Below are 22,931 nucleotides of genomic sequence, written 5' to 3'. Positions count from 1 at the left end.
TGGCCAAACGCCTACTTAAATTATTAATGTGGTATTTTGTCGATCATCTTTTTAAAATATTTTTTAAAAATTTAAAAAGGCCATGTTTGTTTTGCTAGTTTTTTCAAAATGGTAGGTTAGGACTACATTGCAAAACCTTCAAGTCAAGCAGCTTGTTTGACTATTTTCAATGACTAACTAATAACAAAATTAAATATTTTGGTGTTTGACACGTTTGAGTACTTCAGTTCCTCTAATCCTCTCCGAAGTACCAGTAGTGCAGCAAAACGGAAAAGACGTTAGGCCCTACCCCGCTTTTTAAGCTCTATAAAATTCTTTTGCCAAAATTTAAAAACCCGAAAACAATCAGTACTCCTTACTCCCAATCTGGCCCCAATTTGAATTCAAAATCTGGAAGCATTCATGTGACCTTTTCATTTTTCAAAAACTCTCTCTCTCCCCCTCCCTCCACTCTCGGTGAAACCCTAGTCACACACTCCATACGCTCTCGCAACCTCTACCTCTCTTTTAAATCAGCAAACGACAGCGATATCATGACGGCGGTGCCGCAGTCTGCCGGAAGAGAGCTCGCAAGCCCGCCCAAGGACGGCATATCCAACCTCCGTTTCTCCAATCACAGTGATCACCTTCTTGTTTCGTCTTGGGATAAGGTTATTCACCCTCCCAATTTCTGTATCCCTAAGCTCATTTGACATAAATATCGAGTAGTTCATTCGATTTCGATTTATCTATTTATTTGTTTGGTTATTAGATCTTACTTTGTTTTAGTGTGATTTTTTAAGTTTAGTTGCTTTGCGTTTTGTTAGACGGTTCGTTTGTACGATGCGAGTGCGAATGCGTTGAGAGGAGAGTTCATGCACGGAGGTCCAGTGCTCGATTGTTGCTTCCACGATGATTCATCTGGATTCAGTGCTAGTGCTGATAATACCGTTAGAAGGTAATTTTATGTTGTGGTTTTGTTATTTAACCTAGTGTGTGGATTCGGTGCATAGCTGAATTATCCTTGTTAGACAAATTACTCTATTGCTTTTTTCTTTGATTCAATGTTCTATGCTAATTTATAGGTTCTCTGGTTAGTGAAAACAATTTTGGAGATGAAAAACTGTGATAATGTTGGAAATAAGATGATGAATATGACCTTTTCAGTTTCAAGTGATTTCCTGATGATAATTATCATCAATCTCTGCAAAGGTCGTAAATGGATATCGTAGTTTGAGAATTACTCAATGTACACTCATATATTTAATGTCATTTCTTATTTACTAGTAGTATTTTGACATTGACCAGTTGAAAATGTTCTTGCTCTAGGCTTGTGTTCAACTATGGGAGAGAGGATATCTTGGGAAGGCATGACGCACCAGTTCGCTGCATTGAATACTCATATGCAACTGGTCAGTTTAGATACTCATGACACCTGTAGAATTTGTGATTGGCCGTCTAAGTTGCTTCTTCTTGCTTATTTTTCTCCGTTTCAATTCTTATACTTCTGAGTATGTTGAATATTATTTTCCACGTTGTAAAGCTATGAAAATAGTACTGTAAAACATTATTTAGTTTTTCTGTGAATTTCTTAAGCAGTTCATTTACTCGTACTCTTTTTTGCTACGTTGATTTCAGCTGAAATGTCAAACCATTTATACGTGTGGCTTTGTAAAAGTTCCTGTAAAATATCAGAACGCTCATACTAATGCGTATTTTACGGCCCTCACTGTTGTGGTCAAATGTCAATCTTATTGTCATGCGGTACTTAGTATAACATGGTCCAAAGCATGAGTCTTAGTCCAAGATGACTGTGTGAATACTATAAAATGTTGATTGGAACTGTCAACGTGGTGTTCTATTATTTCAGCTCACAGTCAGTACAGTTTCAAATTTGGCTCTGATGGAATTATGTGACTTTCTTCTGTGGTGCAGGACAAGTGATAACTGGCAGCTGGGACAAAACCTTGAAATGCTGGGATCCTAGAGGTGCAAGTGGACAGGAACGTACTCTTGTTGGAACGTATACACAACCAGAGCGTGTTTACTCTCTTTCCCTTGTTGGGAACCGTTTAGTAGTAGCAACTGCTGGAAGACATGTGAATGTCTATGACTTGCGGAACATGTCTCAACCTGAACAACGGAGGGAATCTTCCTTGAAATATCAAACTAGATGTGTGCGCTGTTATCCCAACGGAACAGGTTTATTCCTTAATCTCTATTTTCTGCTCATTTGTGGAACTCTAGCGGCTCAATATTGGACTTTGGCCAGTTTCTGCATATTTTGACTCGATTGTCAATTAACACAACATCAAAATGTCTCAAGATTTTCAAGTAATGCCTTGAATTCAAGGACCTTTTTTGAATTCAATTAGTGAAAGGAAAAATAGAAACCCATTGAAATCTGTTTCATAAGCTTTATTTCATAGGACAACAGAAATGTATGCACAACATCTTTAATTCAAGGTGACTAATTAAGGTCCTCTGTCTGTTGTTTAAGATTTTTAAAGGCAAATTAATTAATAGGCAGTAGATGTATCAATTTTTGTTTTCTGGATCTTGTTATTGCTCTGTGAGGCTTCAACTGTAAATCACCCATCTATACTTGCAGTTTCAAAATATCTGGTGTTCTTTGTAAATGAGCTAATCTGATTCAGTCAACTACAAAGTGTAGAGAATCCTAAATTTGAAATTTATCAGGGAAACATATTTACATCACTGTCTGTATGTAAAATGTAATGATGCATAAATATTCTCTGAGGTCTTCCATAATGAATAGTATTATATAATTGCAGCATACTTAATAGGAGCAGATGGAGTATGATTTGTTGTAAATCTTAGGTGTAAAGGAAAATTAACTCATTGGATAGTAAATGCTAGAGCTTCGACACAAATTAGGTTCAGCTTAAGATTGGTGCTATCATTGATTTTCTTATATCTTTGATGTATTGCCTAGCCGTTTTCATTGTAAGAGGAATTTGCAGGCTATGCTCTAAGTTCTGTTGAAGGGCGGGTTGCGATGGAATTTTTTGATCTCTCCGAGGCCGGTCAGTCGAAGAAGTATGTACTTTTACTAACAATCCTTATCCATATTGTAATTCTTTCCAAGAGATCGCTATTTCAGTCTTGGCACTTAGCAACATTCCTAAAACTGTGTAGTTGCATATTCTAGTTGGCACTTTAGACCTAAAGAATAGAATAACAAAAGGTGTTTTCCGCTACCAAATAGAATGAAACTATTGAAGAGAGAATTTTTGCCACAGAGATCCATTCTACGATCAAGGAAGATTGAGTGGGAAATAAAACCTCCACATGTTGTTACTTTTGCTGTATTTTTTCTTCTTCTAAGATATGAAGTTTTATGTGGCCACTTGTATGTTCAAAGGATGACGAGACTCTTACATCCAGTCATCCTGAAACTGGAAATAAAAATGGTGAACCATGCTTCAGTCTGTACAAACAGAGATCCATTCTGCAGTCAAGGGAAATTGAATGGGAAATAAAAACCTTCATGTGTTGTTACTTTTGCTGTATTCTTTTCCTCTTCTAAGATATGAATTTTTATGTGGCCCTTTGTATGTTCAAAATGTTGAATGACGAGACATAGACATTTAGTCTTTCCTGAAAATGGAAATAAAAATGGTGAACAATCCTACAGATTAGTTTTTACACTAATCCTTTTCCGAAACCCGTGGATGTTAGGTGATTTTGCAGTGTGCTAGGTGGATACTTTGTCACCGTTTGGCATTTACACATATTTAATGATTTTCTGTGCAGATATGCATTTAAATGTCATCGGAAAACTGAAGCTGGAAGGGACATAGTCTACCCTGTAAATGCAATTGCGTTTCACCCTATGTGAGTTCCAACTTTGCCTGAACTTTATTTATTCCTGTGGAAATAAATGGAATCATTTCATATTCAGAAAAATGCATTTTAATAATATTTTGAGATATATACCTGCATTGAAAGTGGAGCATTACATGTATATATACTTTCTCCAATGGATCAAGCTTCATAATGAAAGTAGAGATGAACTTGTTTTTATTGGCATGCTTGAGATTGAACAATGGCTGATGCTTCTTATGATACATCTCCTCTGAAACATCACTTCAATCATGAAATTTCAGAATAAGCTGTCTACCTAAATATCTAAAGTTTTAAAATTAAGCTATGTACTGGATTTTGTTAACTAAGTACTTTAGCAATGTTTTTGGTACTACTAACATTTCATGTTCTATCTGGTAATTTCAAATTTGATTACTTCGTGTTTTGTGAAAATAAATTTCCTTGAGTTTGCTTGTTCGGTTCTTCGGCATTTTGATGAGTGATACATGTTTTTGATTTCACGCTGTTGACTTGATCATTTTATTCTTGGGCAACAACCCTTTGCATTTGTGAGCTGCAGCTATGGTACTTTCGCCACTGGGGGTTGTGATGGTTATGTTAATGTCTGGGATGGCAATAACAAAAAGAGATTGTATCAGGTAAATAATTGTTAACATGCTTTTGATCTCTATCACTCTGTATCTGACTAACTGATATGCTGATTGTCTTTACTGGTCCAACCGCAGTACCCTAAATATCCTTCAAGCATAGCAGCATTGTCATTTAGCAGAGATGGTAGACTCTTGGCTGTAGCATCAAGTTATACATTTGAAGAGGGAGAAAAGCCGTAAGGACGGACTCATCTTATCAGGCTCTTTTATTGTGGAAAATTTAACTCTTTACTCCATATTTCACTTAGCCATCAAGACTTAACTGCGATTTACCCTTGCAGCCATGAGCCAGATGCCATAATTGTCCGCAGCGTAAATGAAGTTGAAGTGAAGCCAAAGCCAAAGGTTTTACCGAATCCTACCACATGAAAACTATTTCAGAAGCTCCTCCTCGATCCTCTCGAGTTGACTAGTTTATCATACTTCGGAAAAAAAAAAAACTCTTATGTACTTAATATTTCAATTTGACTTCCAGGACTCATTTCTCTTAGCTGGAAATTCTGGAGCACAGTTATAAGTTTGTAATTATCCAGTTAGCAATTGTACCTTTTCGATGACTCTGTAGTCTCATTTGCTGACCTGCTTGTGTTGATCCTGAATCTGGAAAATAGAGCAATGGCGTTGTGACATTTGTTCCTATTGGTGGTTTAGTGTATTTTTAAACCGCTCTGGGTTCAAATATTCCAAGAATGGAAACAGATTTTGGCTATCGACCTATATTTGTTACACAAATGGCTGCACGCATAGCTTTTTGTATTTGAGAACATCTATATCTGGGTTGACTGCCAGTTCAGAGAATACATTCTTGCGCCGCTATAAAATCAGACTTGCAATGGGGAAGAGCAGATCAATGCTGCTCGTGACTGCAAGAGTCCATAAACCTATATGTTGGAAGTGACCTTGAAATATCTGAGGAATATGTTGCCAAGAAGCTTATTAAGTCGTTTACAAAAAAGCCATGCAAATTTCGTGTCAGGGCTAACCATCTTACCCATATTGTCACTTTAATTGCTACAGATCCACTATACTGTATTCGAGCCCCATAACTGGGATAGAACGACTTACCAGTGATCAAGAGCTGTATACATTCATTTTATGCTGTTCCACTATTTGTATATTCTTTGTACAAACTGCGTTCTGTACATTGCTTTTCATAAAGCGTGGTATACATTTACAGTAAGTGATCTCACTAGTGCAGCCCAACTGCACTCTGGATATTGCTTTTCATAAACCTGTGTACAGTTTCTGAAAACTTCCATGATCTTCAAGCTCAAGCCAGGTTGCTTAGAGATTTTTCTTAAGATTTTGGGATACAACCAAAGCCCGGACTAACAGCCCTTCATTCATAAAGTATTTTGGAAAAGCTGCTGCAGCTTCTCTCTTTTTTTTTTAAAATATTCCTCAGCATGATCACTATCCTCAGTCACTAATAGCCTGTTTGGCCAAGCTTTTTTTTGGCCAAAAACACTTTTGGCCAAAAATTGAGGTATTTGGCCAAACTTTTGGAAGGAAAAAAAGTGCTTTTGAGGAGAAGCAGAAGCAGTTTTGGAGAAGCAGAAAAAAGTAGCTTATCTCCAAAAGCACTTTTTTGAAAAGCACTTTTGAGAAAAATACACTTAGAAGCAGTTTTTTAAAGCTTGGCCAAACACTAATTGCTGCTCAGAAGTGCTTTTCAAACTAATTAGCCAAACACAAACTGCTTCTCACCATAAGTACTTTTGAAAAAAAACACTTCTCAAAATAAGCTGATTTTTGCAGCTTGGCCAAACGGGCTATAAACCCAGACGAAGCTGCTTGAGCACCTGGTCCAGCAGCTCTCCTCATAGCTCTCGGCTGGGCAAGTATCTTGTCAATAGTTCTTATCACCAATATTGTCACGAGAAACATGAAGGAAGAGTATGCAAGATGTAAAAGAATATAGAAAACATACTCGTTTCTTAAATGCGTTCACCCCTTCTTTTGTTGCTTGCTGAGTTCAAAGTACTCTTTCTAGTAAGAGTAAAAAAGTTTATAATACAGTATAGCTTGGTAAAATTTCTTTGGGCTTATCATTGACAAATGAAATGGGGGCTTGATATAATGTGAGACTCAAAAGTAGCCCAGGTAGATGCTACAACAGAAGGTAAGATTCCACTATAATTGATTATTGAACAAAAAATTTTGAGCCCCGTGATTAATTTACGAATTTAGATAAGGAAACTAATAGCTATGTCCATTTATAAGTAGCTCATTACAAAAATTGGTCAATTCATAAAAAATTACTAATATTAGCCAATTAGCTATTTGTAGAAAAAAATATCAAATTTTTGCTTTCTTTTGAGTGGGTATTATTAGAATAGATTGGGTACATCTTAAGGAGCTTGAATCTCAAATTTGGGATGATTTGGTGAAGTTTTGAGGTGGTTTGATTTGAAAATTCGAAGTAAAAATTGAACATGAAAATGCATCATATTTGTATCAATTGTGTATCACATGTATATCCATGTATATATGTGTGTGAGATACATGCGTGATACATGTATCGTAGAAGAATTTTTTGAACTCGACTTAATTACGAATTTTGATACAAAACCAGTCCAAATCACCTCCAATCTTCCTCAAATTCTGTATATTGACTTATCTATATGTTTTCAATGAATTTCAACTATACCCATTGAAAAAGTTACTTTTTTGCTTAGATTTTTGAAATATTGTCACACCTCCCTTTTCCCGAGGGGATAGGAAGTTTTTCCTATTAAAGTGACATTATTCGAAATGGAATTATTTATTTCTTTTTCAGAGCCGCCCCCTGCGATAATTTACGGTGTTCCAAGTCACCGATTTATTTTAAATCCCAAATCGAGGAAATTTAACTCTGTTTAAAAGTCCGCGAAACCAGAAGAGCGGGTAAGGAATTCTATTAACCCGGGAGAAGGTGTTAGGCATTCCCAGGTTCTATGGTTTTAGCACAGTCACTCAACTATTAATAATTGGCCTAATTATCTAATTTATTACATATTTGAGACCTATCATGCATTTTTAACTTTATAACCACTTTTATTTATTTATGAAATTTATTCGAACAAGTCGCGATGTCGCGCACTCGTTATTTTTGAACACATTGCAAATCGCGTCACATGAAATGCACCCGCGATTTACAACATGTTTATTTTATTATTATTGTTTGCAGTTATGGTAATGAAATTATTCGCGAGGCTTGCAAATGGAGCCCGGTCATCCCATCAATTACTCGTCGATCAAAAAAATGAGTAAATTCTGTCACATGACCGGACTGGGAGTGGGGATTAGGTTGGGCGAGATCTAAAAATTGGGCCATTAAATTTGGCCCAATCTAGTTTGAAGCTCAAAATAGTCTCTTCTCCTTTTCTTTCTTTTCTTTTCTTTTCTTTGATTTTAAATTCTAATTAAATTAATTAAAGGGTCCTGATTGCTTTGAATGAAACAGTATCGTTTTGGTTATTAAAGGCTGGACCGGACTAGGAGTGGGGATTGGGCTGGGCGAGATCTAAAAATCGGGTCATTTAAATTTGGCCCAATCTAGTTTGAAGCTCAAAATAGTCTCTTCTCCTTTTCTTTCTTTTCTTTTCTTTTCTTTGATTTTAAATTCTAATTAAATTAATTAAAATCCTAAATTAAGTCCTAATCAATCTAATTTGTAAAATTAAACTAATTATCTATTTATACTATTTTCATAATTAATTAATCTTAAATTAATGAAAGAAAGTTACNCAGAACGGACTGGGAGTGGGGATTGGGTTGGGCGAGATCTAAAAATTGGGCCATTTAAATTTGGCCCAATCTAGTTTGAAGCTCAAAGTAGTCTCTTCTCCTTTTCTTTCTTTTCTTTTCTTTTCTTTGATTTTAAATTCTAATTAAATTAATTAAAATCCTAAATTAAGTCCNAGTTACTAATTTAACACTTAAAGCTAAAAATGTAAAAATGAACATCATTTTTGTGATTTTTGTTTTAATAATGCAATCAACTTATGCAATTAGATTCTAAATGCAATTAAGACCTACAAATGCTATGTAATGATGATTTGAACATTTTTGGTATTTTTCTATGATTTTTAAAAATGTTAAAAATGCATGAAAAATGCAAATAATTAATTAACAAAAATTCCTAGAAATTCTATAAAAATTAAAATAATTAGAAAATTCCTATTTTGTGAATTATGTAAGAATATTTTAGGCGGGCAAAAATCACGTGCTCACAGTTGTCCCTCTTTGCTCGGAAACACGAAAGGATTTCGGGTAAAAATAAAATGAGCAATTACGAGCGATTTTTGCCCGTTTGGATACTCCATGGGAAGCACTTTGAAAAAGTTTGACCGGACCTTGCTTCAGAGGTTGCCTACATATCCTTGGCTATAAAGGAATCAGGTCAGTGTAGTTCTAGAAGTTTTAGTAGCTGGGACTACCAGGAAGCTGTGATTTCACTGGTGTTGCTGCTGTTACTGCTGCTTGTTGAGCTCCTTATTACACCAAAATCAAAATGAAAAACTAAACTAACTAACCCTATTTGCTACGAGCTACAAGATTTCTATCTATGAGTCTTTTGAAGCTTGATCTTGAGTCTTGGCTGGTTCATCACACAGACTCTGATCTGAACCTTGATGCTTGCTAGCTTCAGGTGCTAGTTCATTCTTCTTTGTCTTTTTTGGATCATGACGGGACATGCAGAGCTTGTGACTTCAGTGAGTCTTGAGCAGTCCACATCTTTACTCTGCTTCTGTATTTTGAGTTCACTTCTTTTCCTTTTCTTTTCTCTGTTTTGGATTGGGACTTCTTTTTGATCATCTCGAACCCCGTGCCTCGAGGTATAACCTGCTCAGGCACCAAAAACAAACAAACGAATGAAATTTTTCTACCCCAGTTTTCACTAGGAAAATTTCATGAGTTATTAGTAACAAAACTCTATACTACTTTATTATTGGAAGCAAATAAAAGGCGAGATTGTGTACCCTTGGAAAACAAATATTAGGGAGTGAAGACCCTATATCTAAAAATGAAAGCGACTAGGGAGCGGAGACCCTATGTCTAAAATAAACATCAACTAAGCAGTGGAGACCCTATGTTGAAAAAGCGACTAGGGAGTGGAGACTCTATGTCTAATATAAAGTCAACTGGGAAATGACCCTATGTTGGCAAAGGCGACTAGGGAGTGGAGACCATATGTCTAAATTAAGTCAATTAGGGAGTGGAGACCCTATGTTGGAAAACGACTAGGGAGTGGAGACCCTATGTCTAAAAATCATCAACTAGGGAGTGGAGATTCTATGTTGGAAAATCATCAACTAGGGAGTGGAGACCCTATGTTGGAAAATCATCAACTAGGGAGTGGAGACTCTATGTTGGAAAAGAGACTAGGGAGTGGAGACCCTTTGTCTAAAATATCATCAACTAGGGAGTGGAGACCCTATGTTGGAAAATTATCAACTAGGGAGTGGAGACTCTATGTTGGAAAAGTGACTAGGGAATGGAAACCCTATGTCTAAAAAATCATCAACTAGGGAGTGGAGACCCTATGTTGGAAAAGCGACTAGGGAGTGGAGACCCTATGTCTAAAAAATCATCAACTAGGGAGTGGAGACCCTATGATGGAAAGGCGACTAAGGAGTGGAGACCCTATTTCTAAAATAAAATCAACTAGGGAGTGGAGACCCTATGTTAAGAAAACGACTAGGGAGTGGAGACCCTATGTCTAAAATAAAATCAACTAAGGAGTGGAGACCCTATGTTGGAAAATGCAGCTAGGGATTGGGGACCCTATATTACCATGATTTTGAATTTACTTTCTTTTCTTTCTTTTCATTTTATTTTTTTTCATTTTCATCATTTTTTTTATTAAGAGAATGAGTAAAATGCAGGAATGAATTTGGAGGAAACTTTCCTTTTGGAGTGATTATTGCTGCAGAGCTATTTTAGTCAATGCGCGGTTTCCTTTTGTTGCACCTGCTTCTTGCAAGGTTGCTTTGAATTACACCTGTTTCCTGTTTTTCAAACAAAGAAAAATTTGTCAGTTTGAAACAATGGTTGATTTTGTGGCCTTGAGCATTTCAGTCACTTCATCTCGGCCTGGCTTCTTTGATGAAGATCTCAACTGCAACTGTTTGTTTAATGAGGACCGATATTATTTCTGGCCCTGGAGAGCTTTGGCTTTTTCAAAACTTTACCATGACGGTTAGTCACGTGGGACTTAACCTTTTTCAACTTTATTTTGCCTTTCTGGGCATTTGACTTTGATTTCCTTTCTTTTCAAGAGTTTTTGATTTCAAAGCATCGGTCGTCATGGCCAGTCGAAGTCGACTCGATGCACCTGCCGAGGCTGGGTATCCTTTTTACATATTGGCTTGTATCAAGTGAGAAACCTGTAAATCAGTCTTTCCATCCCTTCTTTGTCTTAATTTCAGAATAAAATTAGACCAAAAGGGATTCAAAGGAAAGCAAACAGTGAAATGGACAAATGAACTTAGACGAGAGGTATCCCTTTCGGGTAAAGGAAAGAAGGACTTATCTGGAGTGCATGCGGACTTCAATTAACATGACATGTCTCTTGGACTTGATGGCTGATCTGTGTAAACCATTCGGCTCTCAGAAATTCATCATAACTTATACCTCAAAATTGAGAAACCTTGTCAGGACTCTGTCGATGCTGATGGCTGTGAGGATCCCTTTTTCGATCAGTGGCGCCCTTTGCGGCTTTTCACCAGCCGACCTCTCTCATTTCTCTTCTCACCGTCACCTTGTAGTGCTCTTTGCGAGTTTCCACTAACAAGACTCTCATTTCAATTTCTCTACTTACCATCGCCTTACGGTGCCCGTGAGGGTTTTCACCAATAAGACTCTCTCATTTTATTTCTCTCATTTGGTTGCATCAGACCCAAGCAATTTTATCCTCCCATTTTGAACCTCTTTCCCGATTGATTGGAAGGACTTGAACAGGATTTTGGGGTAAAATGCATTTGGATTGAACTACAACTTTGGAACCTTTCCGGCGAGACCATCGCCGAACCATTATAACATCTGCCCCAGTTTCAGTTTTGGGAGGAATTTGAATTTTTATTTTGGTGTGACTGAACCCTATAGAGAGGCTGCCTACGTATCCTTTCAGAATCAAGTCGAACGTAGTTCAAGGAACTTTTGTTTTTGATTTCTTTTGTTTTCTTTCTTCTCATCATTTTTCATTTTTTTAGACATAACTTTCAGGTTCCAAAGAGGGTAATCAAAGAAAAAGGGAACTGACTAAAAGGGTTTGCAAGGGTTGGTAGTGTTTGGGTTGCGAGAATGAAAGCCTTCCTCATCCCAACCGGAGAGTATCAAAGTTGCGAAAAGGGTCAAACATAATACCTCTTGACTGCATCTACATTGACAGCTGTTTCGGGGTCATTTCCTTCAATGTCTCCCAAGTAAAACACTCCTCTTGGCAACACTCTTCTTACAATGTAAGGACCTTTCCAATTTGGAGCGAATTTTCCTTTCCCTTCTTCATGATGCGGGAGAATACGTCTCAGAACGAGTTGCTCCACTTTAAAGTTTCTAGGCCGCACTTTCTTTTTTTAAGCACATGCCATTCTTTATTGGTACAACTGCCCGTGGCAAACTACAACCATCCATTTTTCATCAATCATAGTTAATTGTTCCAACCGGGTCTTGACCCATTCATCATCCTCGATCTCAGCTTCAACAAATAATTCGAAGAGAGGGAATCTCAACTTCTGCAGGTATTACGGCTTCAGTACCGTAAACCAATAAATAGGGCGTGGCCCCAACTGATGTGCGCACGGTTGTGCAATATCCCAATAATGCGAAAGGCAACTTTTCATGCCACTGCCCAGAACTTTAAATCATTTTCCTGAGGATCTTCTTGATATTCTTGTTTGCAGCTTCAATAACGCCATTAGCTTTGGGCCGATAAGGGGTAGAGTTACGATGCGTAATTTTAAATTGTTCGCATACCTCCCTCATCAAGTGGTTGTTCAGATTTTCAGCATTTTTTGTAATGATAGTTTTAGGAATACCAAAACGACAAATAATGTTGGAATGCACGAAGTCCACCGCCACTTTCTTGGTGACGGCTTTGAAAGTGACTGCTTCAACCCACTTTGTGAAATAATCAATGGCAACCAAGATGAATCTTTGCCCATTTGAAGCTTTTGGCTCGATTGGCCCAATGACATCCATACACCAGGCGACGAATGACCACGGTGCTGACATAGGGTGCAACTCTTAAGGCGGTGCATGAATCAGGTCACCGTGTATCTGACACTGATGGCACTTCCGGACAAAACTGAAGCAATCCTTTTCCATGGTCACTAGTAATAACCTGCTCGAAGGATTTTTTTTTGCAAGGACATATCCATTCATGTAGGCCCCACATACTCCCGAATGCACTTCTTTCATGATCTTTTCAGCTTCTTGGGCATCTACATACCTCAAAAGATTCAGATCTGGAGTTCTTTTGTACAAGACTTCTCAGCTCAAGAAGAAACTACTGGCAAGCCTTCTAATAGTTCTCTTTTGATCTCCACTGGCCTACTTGGGATATTCCTTTGTTTTCAAAAACCTTTTGATGTCATGGTACCATGGATGAACATCTAATTCTATTTCAATTTCATTACAATACCCATGCCTTTCTCGAATTTGGATTTCTAGTGAGTCAATATGGACATTGCCCGGATACGACAGCATTGAGGCCAAAGTAGCTAGTGCATCAGCTAACTCATTGTGGAATCGAGGAATATACCTGAACTTGACGGACTTGAACCGTTTTCTAAGATCTTCCACATGTTGCGTGTATGGTATAAGCTTGATGTCGCGAGTTTCCCATTCACCTTGAGCTTGCCGGATAATCAAGTAAGAATCTCCCATGATTAACAATTCTTCCACATCTATGTCAACTGCCATATTTATACCCATAATGTTGGCTTCATATTCAGCGGTGTTGTTTGTACAGAAGAACCGAAGCAGGGCTGCGGCCGAATAATGCTGACTGGTGGGCGAAATCAAAATTGCCCCAATCCCGACACATTTTGCATTTGTAGCTCCATCAAAGAACATTTTCCAAGCGTTGGTGTCTTCTGGAATTACTTCAACTGAATTTATTTCCTCGTCCGAAAAGTATGTACTTAGGGGTTGGTATTCATCATCAACCGGGTTCTCAGCTAGGTGATCCGCCAAGGCTTGGGCTTTCATCACCGTGCGGGTGACATAGACAATGTCAAACTCAGTGAGCAGGATTTGCCATTTTGCTAACCTTCCCGTGGGTATTGGTTTTGGAATATGTACTTCAGAGGGTCCATTCTGGTTATGAGATATGTGATTTAGGCCAACAGATAATGTCTTAGCTTATGGGCAACACAAGTTAGGACGCAACAAGTTATTTCCAACAAAGTGTACTTGGCTTCATAACTAGTGAAATTTTTGCTCAGATAGTATATGGCTGGCCCTCTCTTCCCGGTAACATCATGTTGTCCTAGGACTGTAAGGTACCAGAACAAAGGTCTCCCTAGCTCGGGTGGAACCAACATTGGTGGATTCTACAGATATTCTTTGATTTTGTCGAAAGCTTCTTGACACTCATGTGTCCATCTGATTGCCGCATCTTTCTTCAACAACATAAATATGGGCTCACACGTGGTAGTCAGGTGAGCGATGAACCTGCTGATGTAATTCAATCTTCCTAGCAGACTCATGACCTCTTTCTTGGTTCTTGGAGGTGGCAAATCCCAAATAGACTTTATCTTTGTTGGATCTAACTCGATACCCCTCCAACTGACTATAAACCCTAGAAGTTTCCCAGATGGAACTCCGAATGCACATTTAGCTGGATTAAATTTCAAGTCATACTTGCGCAGAGCTCAAAGAACTTTCTCAAATGGTCTTCCTGCGTTCCGAATTTAATGATCACATCATCCACATGCACCTCAATTTTCTGGTGCATCATGTCATGGAAGATGGCAGTCATAGCTCTCATGTAGGTTGCCCCGGCGTTCTTCAAACCAAATGGCATGACCCTGTAACAGTAAGTGCCCAAGGTGTGGTGAAAGCCGTCTTTTCTGCGTCTTCTTCATCCATCAGAACCTAGTGATACCCAGCATAACAATCCACGAAAGACTGTATCTCATGTGTGGCACAATTGTCAATAAGAATGTGGATATTTGGCAATGGAAAGTTTTTCTTGGGGCTTGCTTTGTTCAAATACCGATAATCAACACACACTCGAGTTTTCCCGTCTTTCTTTGGCACTACGACCATATTATCCAACCATGCTGTGTATCAGACCACTCGGATCACACCAGCTTTCTATTGTTTGGTGACTTCTTCTTTGATTTTATTACTGATGTCCGTCTTAAGCAATCTTTGCTTTTGTTGGACAGGTGGAGAACCGGGATAAGTTGGCAATTTATGCACCATCAAATCGACACTCATCCCTGGCATATCATCATAGGACCATGCAAATACATCCTTGAATTCAAGCAAAAGTTGGATCAATGCATCTCTAGTTCTTTCATCGGCATAATTTCATATCATGGTTTCCCGGACCTCTTCTGGACAACCCAAATTAACCGGCTCGATTTCATTTAAGTTTGGCTTAGGCTTATTCTAAAATTGTTCCAGTTCACGATTTATTTCCCTAAAATCCTCATCTTCGTTATATTCTGGTTCTTGATTCATTATTTCACAGTTAGACAGCATTTTAGGATCTAGGCATGAAGTCCGCAAGCATGTCATGTTATTTAAGTCCGCATTATTAGAACTGAAAAGAAAAGATAAGAAAAATAACAAAATCAGAATGAAGAAAAAAGAAGACATCCATTGATGATGAAATATTGATTTCATTTCATTGAATTGAAGATAAGAGGGTTTACATTGAAATTAAAAGACAATAAAATAAAAACATTCGAGTTACACCCTGAAATAACTCGAAATGCAGAAAATATGGCAATACTGGACTACCGGGATTCTTGCTTGACATGGAATGAGGTAGCCTTCCAGTTCTGAAGCTTGGCATTTGGTCCCATGTACAACACCTCAGTAGTGCTCGTACTTTCCCCCGGCTGGACCATGTGGGACTCGTACAACTTTTGTTTCATGGCTTCACAAATGTCCTCAATCTCTTCGGTCATGAAGGCCTCTTCCTCTTGTTCTTCTCCATACTTGGGTTTAACAAATGACTTGGCGAGATGTGGAACGGGCTGAGGCAGGACCCACCCATTTTTCTTGCGCTCATCAACCCATTTTATGTCGGCATTTGTAGCTTGGAAACCTACGCCGAAGAACTTCTTATTGGCGGTCGAAGTAATGGTCTATTTGATGCCTGGTAGAGATACCTCGAGTCCTTTCCCGGGCTTGTACCCATGTTTAATCATTTCACTGGCTACCATGACCGATGCAATTGATAAGCAAGGTTGAGGAAACGGGGTCCCTTCTTCACATTGGTCGGTGACCACAATTTCGAAGACTTGATAGACAATGTGCTCACTTCCTTCTCTAGCTTCGAGACACGGGACTGAAGGGTCCCTGTAATGGACTGTTCATCCTCCTCGTGGACAACATTTCTTGGTTTTTATGTTCAAACCTGACCATTTGGTGGAGAGTGGAGGGCACAACTCCTGCATAGTGAATCCATGGTCTTCCTAGGAGAAAATTATATGAAGTATCTATGTACAGAACCTGCAAAGTCACTTCAAAATCCACAGGTCCAATGGTCAAAATCAAGTAAATTTCCCCTATTGAATATCGCTTGACACCATTAAAAGCGCGCACACAGACATTGTTTGGTCGAATTCTTTCTGTTCCAATTTCCATCCTTTGAAGCGTTGAGAGAGGGAAAATGTCGAACCCGAACCCTCCATCTAGCATGACCCTTTTCACATAATAACCTTCGAATTTGATAGTCAAGTGAAGGTCTTTGTTGTGCGCGGCTCCCTCTGGGGCCAAATCATCGCGGCTGAAAGAAATCGTGTTAACTTCGAAGAATCATTCAACCATTTTCTCCAATTGTTTGGATGAAGTTTCAACCGGGACATACGCCTCATTCAATGTTTTCAAAAGTACCTTCTGATGTTCATTTGAGCTCAATAGCAGGGATAAAAGCGAAACCTGGGAAGGAGTCTTCCGGAGTTGATCAACTATGGCATATTCCAAAGTTTTCATTTTTTGGAAGAACTCTTCTGCTTCATCAGCGCTCACAGGCTTCTTGGGTGGAAACCGTTTCTCCTTGTTCAGTTTTAACTTCTTTAGCTCTTCTAGGTTGTGGTACTTCCCAGATTGGTTCATTTCGTTCACCTCTCCCATAATCTCTTTCCCCTTGTAAGTAACCACTCTTTTGCTATAATTCTAGGGGACTGCAGTGGGATCTCTCATAGGGTTCTGTGGTGCGCGATTGATAACCACGGGCTCAGTCAGCCTTGATGAAATTACCGGCCCTCGCGCCACATAAGTCCCTTTTGGCACATACAACTTTGGCACATTCAACGTGACTTTCCTTTGCTCAAATATTCAAGGAGTGCTTAACATGAGATGCTCTTTCCTTGGGGCCCTAGGAACATAGAGAATTGCGTCCTAAGCAGGTGCTGCCCCAGCTTTTGTTTACACAGCTTTTTCTGCAACTTGAGGAGTTGGAGAGATTTTCTTCTTCTCATTTCTGGACTATTTTGTCGCCGCTTTAGGTCTTGCCTCCGAATCGGCAATCTCGATAATAGCTTTCAAGGCTGGATCAAATTCTTTATCATCATAAATTATTCCAATGACCGACCCGTTGTTGTGAGCTGGTAATGGATTGTTAGTCACATTAGGGACTTCCTCATCCCTCAGCACCACTCGTTTCTGTTCTATCAAATTCTCAACTGCCTTTTTGAGAGTCCAATAATCCTCCGTATCATGACCCTTTGCCTTGAAATGATAGGCACACCTGCTATCGGGCCGGTATAATGGAGATTCCGGATTTTGCCGGTTTGGAGGCACATGTTGCAATAGACCCATCTGGATTAATTTCGGAAACAGTCTAGAGTAGGACTCACCAATATGGGTGAAGTCGTTCTTATGGGAGGCTCACAGGGGCGTGTATTATGTTGGTATTTGTTTTGTGGTGGACGGGTTATATGGAGTTTGGTGAGGATGGTTATTTCTTGGAGGTGGAGCCCGTTTTGGTTGTGGTGCTGCTGTGTATAGGGTTGGCAATTATCACCGCATAAGGAGGCGGTGCCACGACATATGCTGCATCTTGACGGGGGTATTAGTGTTGTGGGGTTCTGGGAGGCAGGTAAACATTATCACGGGATAGACGGGGGCCTCTCAAACTTGAAGCCATCACGACTCCTTCTTCCCTCTTCTTTCGATTTGCTAAGCCTCTTGAGCCATTCTGGATGGATTGGGAAGTGGCTCTCAAAGCAGATTGACTTATGATTCGGCCAGTTTTCAGGCCATTTTCTACCATTTCTCCGATCTTTATGGCTTCTGTAAAAGGTTTTCCCATGGCAGACATCGTGTTATGAAAGTAATCGGCCTCTTGGGCCTGCAAGAAAACATGTACCATTTCTGTCTCATCCATTGGTGGTTTCACTCGAGCTGCTTGCTCACGCCACTTGATAGCGTATTCACGAAAACTTTCCACGGTTTGCTTCTTGAAATTGGTCAGGGAATTCCTATTTGGGGCTATATCAACATTGTACTGAAATTGCTTGACAAAATCTCGGGCCAGGTCATCCCATATATGCCAATGGGAGATGTCTTGGTCCATGTACCATTCCGACGCAATTCCCATCAAGCTCTCCCCAAAATAGGCCATCAAAAGTTCTTCTTTTCCACCCGGCCCTCTCAGCTGATTACAATATCTTTTCAAATGAGCGATCGGGTCTCCATGCCCGACGTATTTCTCGAATTTTGGCATTTTAAAGCAACAGGCAAATGAACACGAGGAAAAATGCCCAGATCGGAGTACGAAGCACTCTTTTGGCCATCGGGCCTTGCATGTTCTTAAGACTTTGTTCGAGACTTTTAATTTTTCGAGCCATTTTTTCTTGCTCGGGGTTTCTTGCCATTCTTTCCTGCTTTACAAACAGACGTGGAAATTACTAACTGACTCAAAAAGGTGAAATACAGACTCAACCAAAAGAAAATCAGGAATACATAAGAGCCTCCAAAGCTACTCCGGGGACCCGCGGGACATCAGTCGGTCTCGACGCGGGCCTACATGCAATCTCTTCTTGAAGGTACTCTAAATCAACCATCACCTGACGGACGAAGGTCATCACGGCAGCAAAGAACATAGACCTAGTCATATCTTTGCATTCATGGCACTTCATTGCGACATAATCAACAATTTCTTTAATCCTTATTCTAGTGACGCCCTTTTCTTGGAGTAGGCGTCCAATTTCCTGAGACCGGGCCTCCAACACCTGCATGGCCGTATGGTTTTGGTCTTGCAATTGTTGTATGTCTTCTTTCAATCGGCAAATAAATGTATAGAAATGCTCTCTCTCCGTTTTGAAATCCTTTGCTTGCTGGACCATTTCATTCTCGAGATTAGTCAGTTTTTTCCTTAAGACTGTGACCCTTTCATCATACCTTTGTTTTAACTGGTGAGCAAACACTGTCAGTTCTTCTGAATTCTTAGCCAACTTTGCCCGGGCTCTTGCCAATTCATCCTCGGCCTTTGCCAGATCAAACCCATAGTCATGCACTTTTCTCCTCAGATTGCATATGAGTTTTTCGTCTTTTTTCGCTTCTTGCCAGGTTTTCAGCGGCTATTTTCATCTTTTGAATCTGAGCTTGTGTTGATACCCAATTTTTCCCTTATCTATTTTTATACTCAAAATATATTCTCAAAATAGCATGTACATGCATAAATAAGTATGCCCAATAATTTTTGACATTTTTCTAATTTTTAAAGCTTTTAAAAATCATTTTTTTTATTATTTTGTTTTAACAGTACAAAACCCAATAATTATTCCCAAAACTATCATTTTGGTGAGCAATTTATTTCCATCCTCCTATTTACATCACAATATAATTAAGGTAATTTTTTTGCATATTTTTTTATTAATCTATTTGATATTTTAAGCTAAAATTGCAATTATAGCCTATATTGCGATTAATAGCATCTTACAATTATAAATTACTCCCAGTATTTTTAAATTAACATTTATATATATTTCTAATTAATTCAGTGCTTTTAATTTATTTTTAAAAATTGTTTTAACTATTTTAATCAAATTAAAAGGGGAAAAATTGGCTATTTAATACATAGCCCATTGGTTTTTGATTATAGCCATATTAAACCCCCAATTTAAACTCAATTTTACCGGCCCAAATCCTAAAATCGACCCAACCCTGACCCAATTCATAATACCCGACCGTATTCTCCCTTCAATCACAACCGTTGATCTAAAAGATCAACGGCTCAAATTAAACCTTTCCTTTTTAATTCACCGACTACCCCCAACCCTAATTCATTTCCACCCTTCAGCCGCCCTTGAATCCCCAAATTCTCTCAAGGTTCTTCGGAACCCTAGCCTCCCCCTACCTTGTTCCACCGTGTTTTTACCAGAATCCATGGCTTCTCAGGCCATGGACAACCTATTCTCACCTCCTACGTCTCCTACATGCTTGTTGCTCGAAGGTTCGAGGCTAGACCTCGAGGGTCTTCACTCAGACCTTCACCGATTCGAGGATTCCGACAATCTCCGGCCTTGATCCGGTGGCTCTTGGTCTTCTGAGCCTGATTCTGACCTCATCCGACTTAGATCGGACATTTTCAAAGCCTTTCTCATTCTAGGGTTCATCTGAAACCCTAACTATCGAGGTTCTCTCCGATTATTTTAGATCTGTTATATGTTTGCAATATTGCTTAAGTTTCTTAAACGTTTTCTCCGATTTTCTTTCAAAAAATTACTTTTTTTCGATTAGGGTTTCTGGAAAAGTTTCTTGAAAATGTTTCTAACTCTTCTTTTTCTTCTTTTCTTGGAGTGAATCGATCCCTGCTATGTTCTTATTTGCTCTTTTCTGACTCGCATGCTTTTTCGTGTGTTCTTATATTTGCTGTATTATGAAGTTTTCTGTTGTGCTCCGTTCTGTCTCCTACTGGTTTCAATATCATGCTCTCACATGCCTATCTTATGTGTTCCTTTACTGTGTTTTTCTACTGAGTTTTAGTCCTTTGTTTGCCTTTTCCAGACTTTGTTCTTTCTAGATGTGTTTCATCGACTATTTCCTTAAGTTTACACTACCCCTTTATCTCCTGAACTCGTTTAAATTCCAAGCTTTCCTTGAAACTTGTTCCCTGTACTTCAAATTAGTTTCTATGTTCTATTTGCCTTGAACCTGCTATTGTGCTTGTATGTTTTCTCATGAGACTCTGAAAGAGGTCTCTGAGTCTGTTTCAATAGTTTGCCTTCTCATCTCTGTGTCGAATTCGAGTTTAAAAACCCTAAGACTTGGAGGTTTCTTTGGCAATTTTGATTTTGTGTTTGGACAGGGGTTCTACTTTGAAACCTTGAACTCTCAGACTCACTCCGAGTTTAGGAACTGAATTTGAACGTTTTCTGCGTTTGTGATTTTGAAACTTTCTTGCTAGTCTTTCGTAATTAGCATGGCATCCTTCTTGCTTGACATGTCTATTTGTTTTATATATGAGAGCTTCTCTTTCAAAGGTTTTGCCAACTGTTAATTGATTCTGAATCCCTTTAATGTTGCTTGCTTGATTGTTACTGATTTTCCCCTAAATTAAACTTTCCTTTACCACTTTTCTGACTCGGTTCAATCGAACAAGGCTTCCAACTTGGTTCTTTTACTGGCTATTTTACTGATTCCCTTTCCTTGTTTTTCACAAATCAAGTACCACTAGACTTTTACCTTAAATAGTTTTTATGTATTTACCCTTTATTGTAATGCTTGGGAAAATATACTGATTGACCCTTTCCTTAATTATCTTTACCCGTTGGAAATCAGAATCCCTTAATTGAAGGGAAATTGATTTTCAAAGTTATTTTCCTTACCTTTCCTTACTTACTTGCTGCACTATAAAAAGGGGCCTTCCCTTCTATACTTTCGACAATCCTCATTCACTGATTTTCGAATCACAAACTCTCTTGCACTCTTTACTCTCTTCTGAGATCTTTTGCATTGCTTGCTCGCAATTTGGCTTACCAAAGCTTCTGCTTTTCATTTATTTTTCTAAAACTGGTATGTCCTACTTTTGATTCTAGCATCAACTCCAATGTGTTTATTTACAAGATTTTATGCCCATGCCTATTTTACTGCTTTGTAGAGTTCAACTTTAAAGTAATACCTATGTCTTGCTATCTGTTGCTGCAATGAATCCCTATCCCCATCCCCCTTTTATGTGCTTGGGATGTAGTTTAAGACATGTCAATATACAAAGTTATTGTCATGGATTAAAACTGGGTCCTTTGGACCCTAGCCTCTTTCAATTTCCCATACCCCCATTCCCTTATGTGTATTGAGTTAAGGTATAGCCTGGTAGCATCCAAGTTGCTGTCCAGGGCTGAACCTGACCTTCAAAAGGTCCTAACTCTTTAATTTTTAAGTTGACCGGCTGGTCAGGGGTGTGTCAGCATTCCAGTTGCTGGGCATGACCACTAGCCTGCCCTGGCTCCCCCTAATTCCCTTTTATTGCACTTACACTTACTCCTAGTCTCTAAGTTCTGCCCCCTCCTATGAGCCTTGCCTTGGGACCTTGAGTTCCCTCCTCTATTTTAAAATGCAGAATTGGGACTCGCCCTGGGGCGGAGCATTCGTAAAACGCCCCTGGGCTTATGTGTGGGGCTTAGTTCCGTGAGACTTACGCCTCGGCCATTGGGACTTACGCCCCGGACACGCCCAGCGCCCAGCGTACTGGGCTCGCCTAATAGAATTTTATGCAATTGTATGTAACTAACCTTGTAAATCCTCAAATTTTCTTAATAACTCGTTGACTATTCAAAATTACTTTTTTCCTAATTATAAATCATTAATTTTAGACTATTTTATGTCATAATTAAAGTAAAAATTATTGCACGTTATCCACTAAGACTGCTATGATAGTTAATTTTAAATAAATCTTTCATTTTAAAAGTATTTATTTATTAATTTTTGTATGTCTTTACTATATAATAGTCCATAACTTTTTTATACTATACTTATTAATTTAATAGCTCAGTATTAGCAACTATTTACAAATAATTAGTTATCGTGGTATTGTATGGTGAATTATGTTTCACTTTATGAACTTGCTGAAACTTAAAAATGAACGATGCTTGAGAATCACATTTAAATTGTGAATTATATTTTTATATAAATTCTCTTTGAAATACAAAGCATATTAAATAACAGGTGTATTTAAAAAAATTTCAAATTATAATATCAAAATTCTTTCAAGATTCATTACTCCTTAAGAGATACATATAAGATTTCGCATCGAATATATTACTTTTGATGTTTGAGCAGTAA

At 38.6% G+C, this 22,931-nt stretch overlaps 2 protein-coding genes across 3 annotated transcripts; one reads left to right on the top strand and one right to left on the bottom strand.

Annotated features, from left to right (window-relative positions):
• Positions 258-5,117, top strand: LOC109230826 (mitotic checkpoint protein BUB3.1). 2 transcript variants are annotated; one of them, XM_019396276.1, is made up of 10 exons: positions 258-650; positions 807-937; positions 1,309-1,391; positions 1,915-2,181; positions 2,964-3,039; positions 3,757-3,837; positions 4,388-4,466; positions 4,554-4,654; positions 4,760-4,823; positions 4,954-5,117. In XM_019396276.1, the coding sequence occupies exons 1-10, from the start codon at positions 534-536 to the stop codon at positions 4,993-4,995; spliced, it is 1,041 nt and encodes a 346-aa protein (XP_019251821.1). In that variant the 5' UTR covers positions 258-533; the 3' UTR covers positions 4,996-5,117. The 2 variants fall into 2 exon arrangements, with proteins under 2 accessions (XP_019251821.1, XP_019251829.1); XM_019396284.1 differs by having other exon boundaries at positions 259-650; positions 4,760-5,117.
• Positions 17,719-18,372, bottom strand: LOC109238780. Its single transcript, XM_019405259.1, has one exon. The coding sequence runs from the start codon at positions 18,370-18,372 to the stop codon at positions 17,719-17,721; it is 654 nt and encodes a 217-aa protein (XP_019260804.1).

This window comes from Nicotiana attenuata, chromosome 1 (genome assembly GCF_001879085.1).
Source record: "Nicotiana attenuata strain UT chromosome 1, NIATTr2, whole genome shotgun sequence".
Classification (NCBI taxonomy): domain Eukaryota; kingdom Viridiplantae; phylum Streptophyta; class Magnoliopsida; order Solanales; family Solanaceae; genus Nicotiana; species Nicotiana attenuata.
The sequence above is the reverse complement of the archived record's forward strand: the minus strand, read 5'-3'. Positions and strand labels throughout refer to the sequence as shown.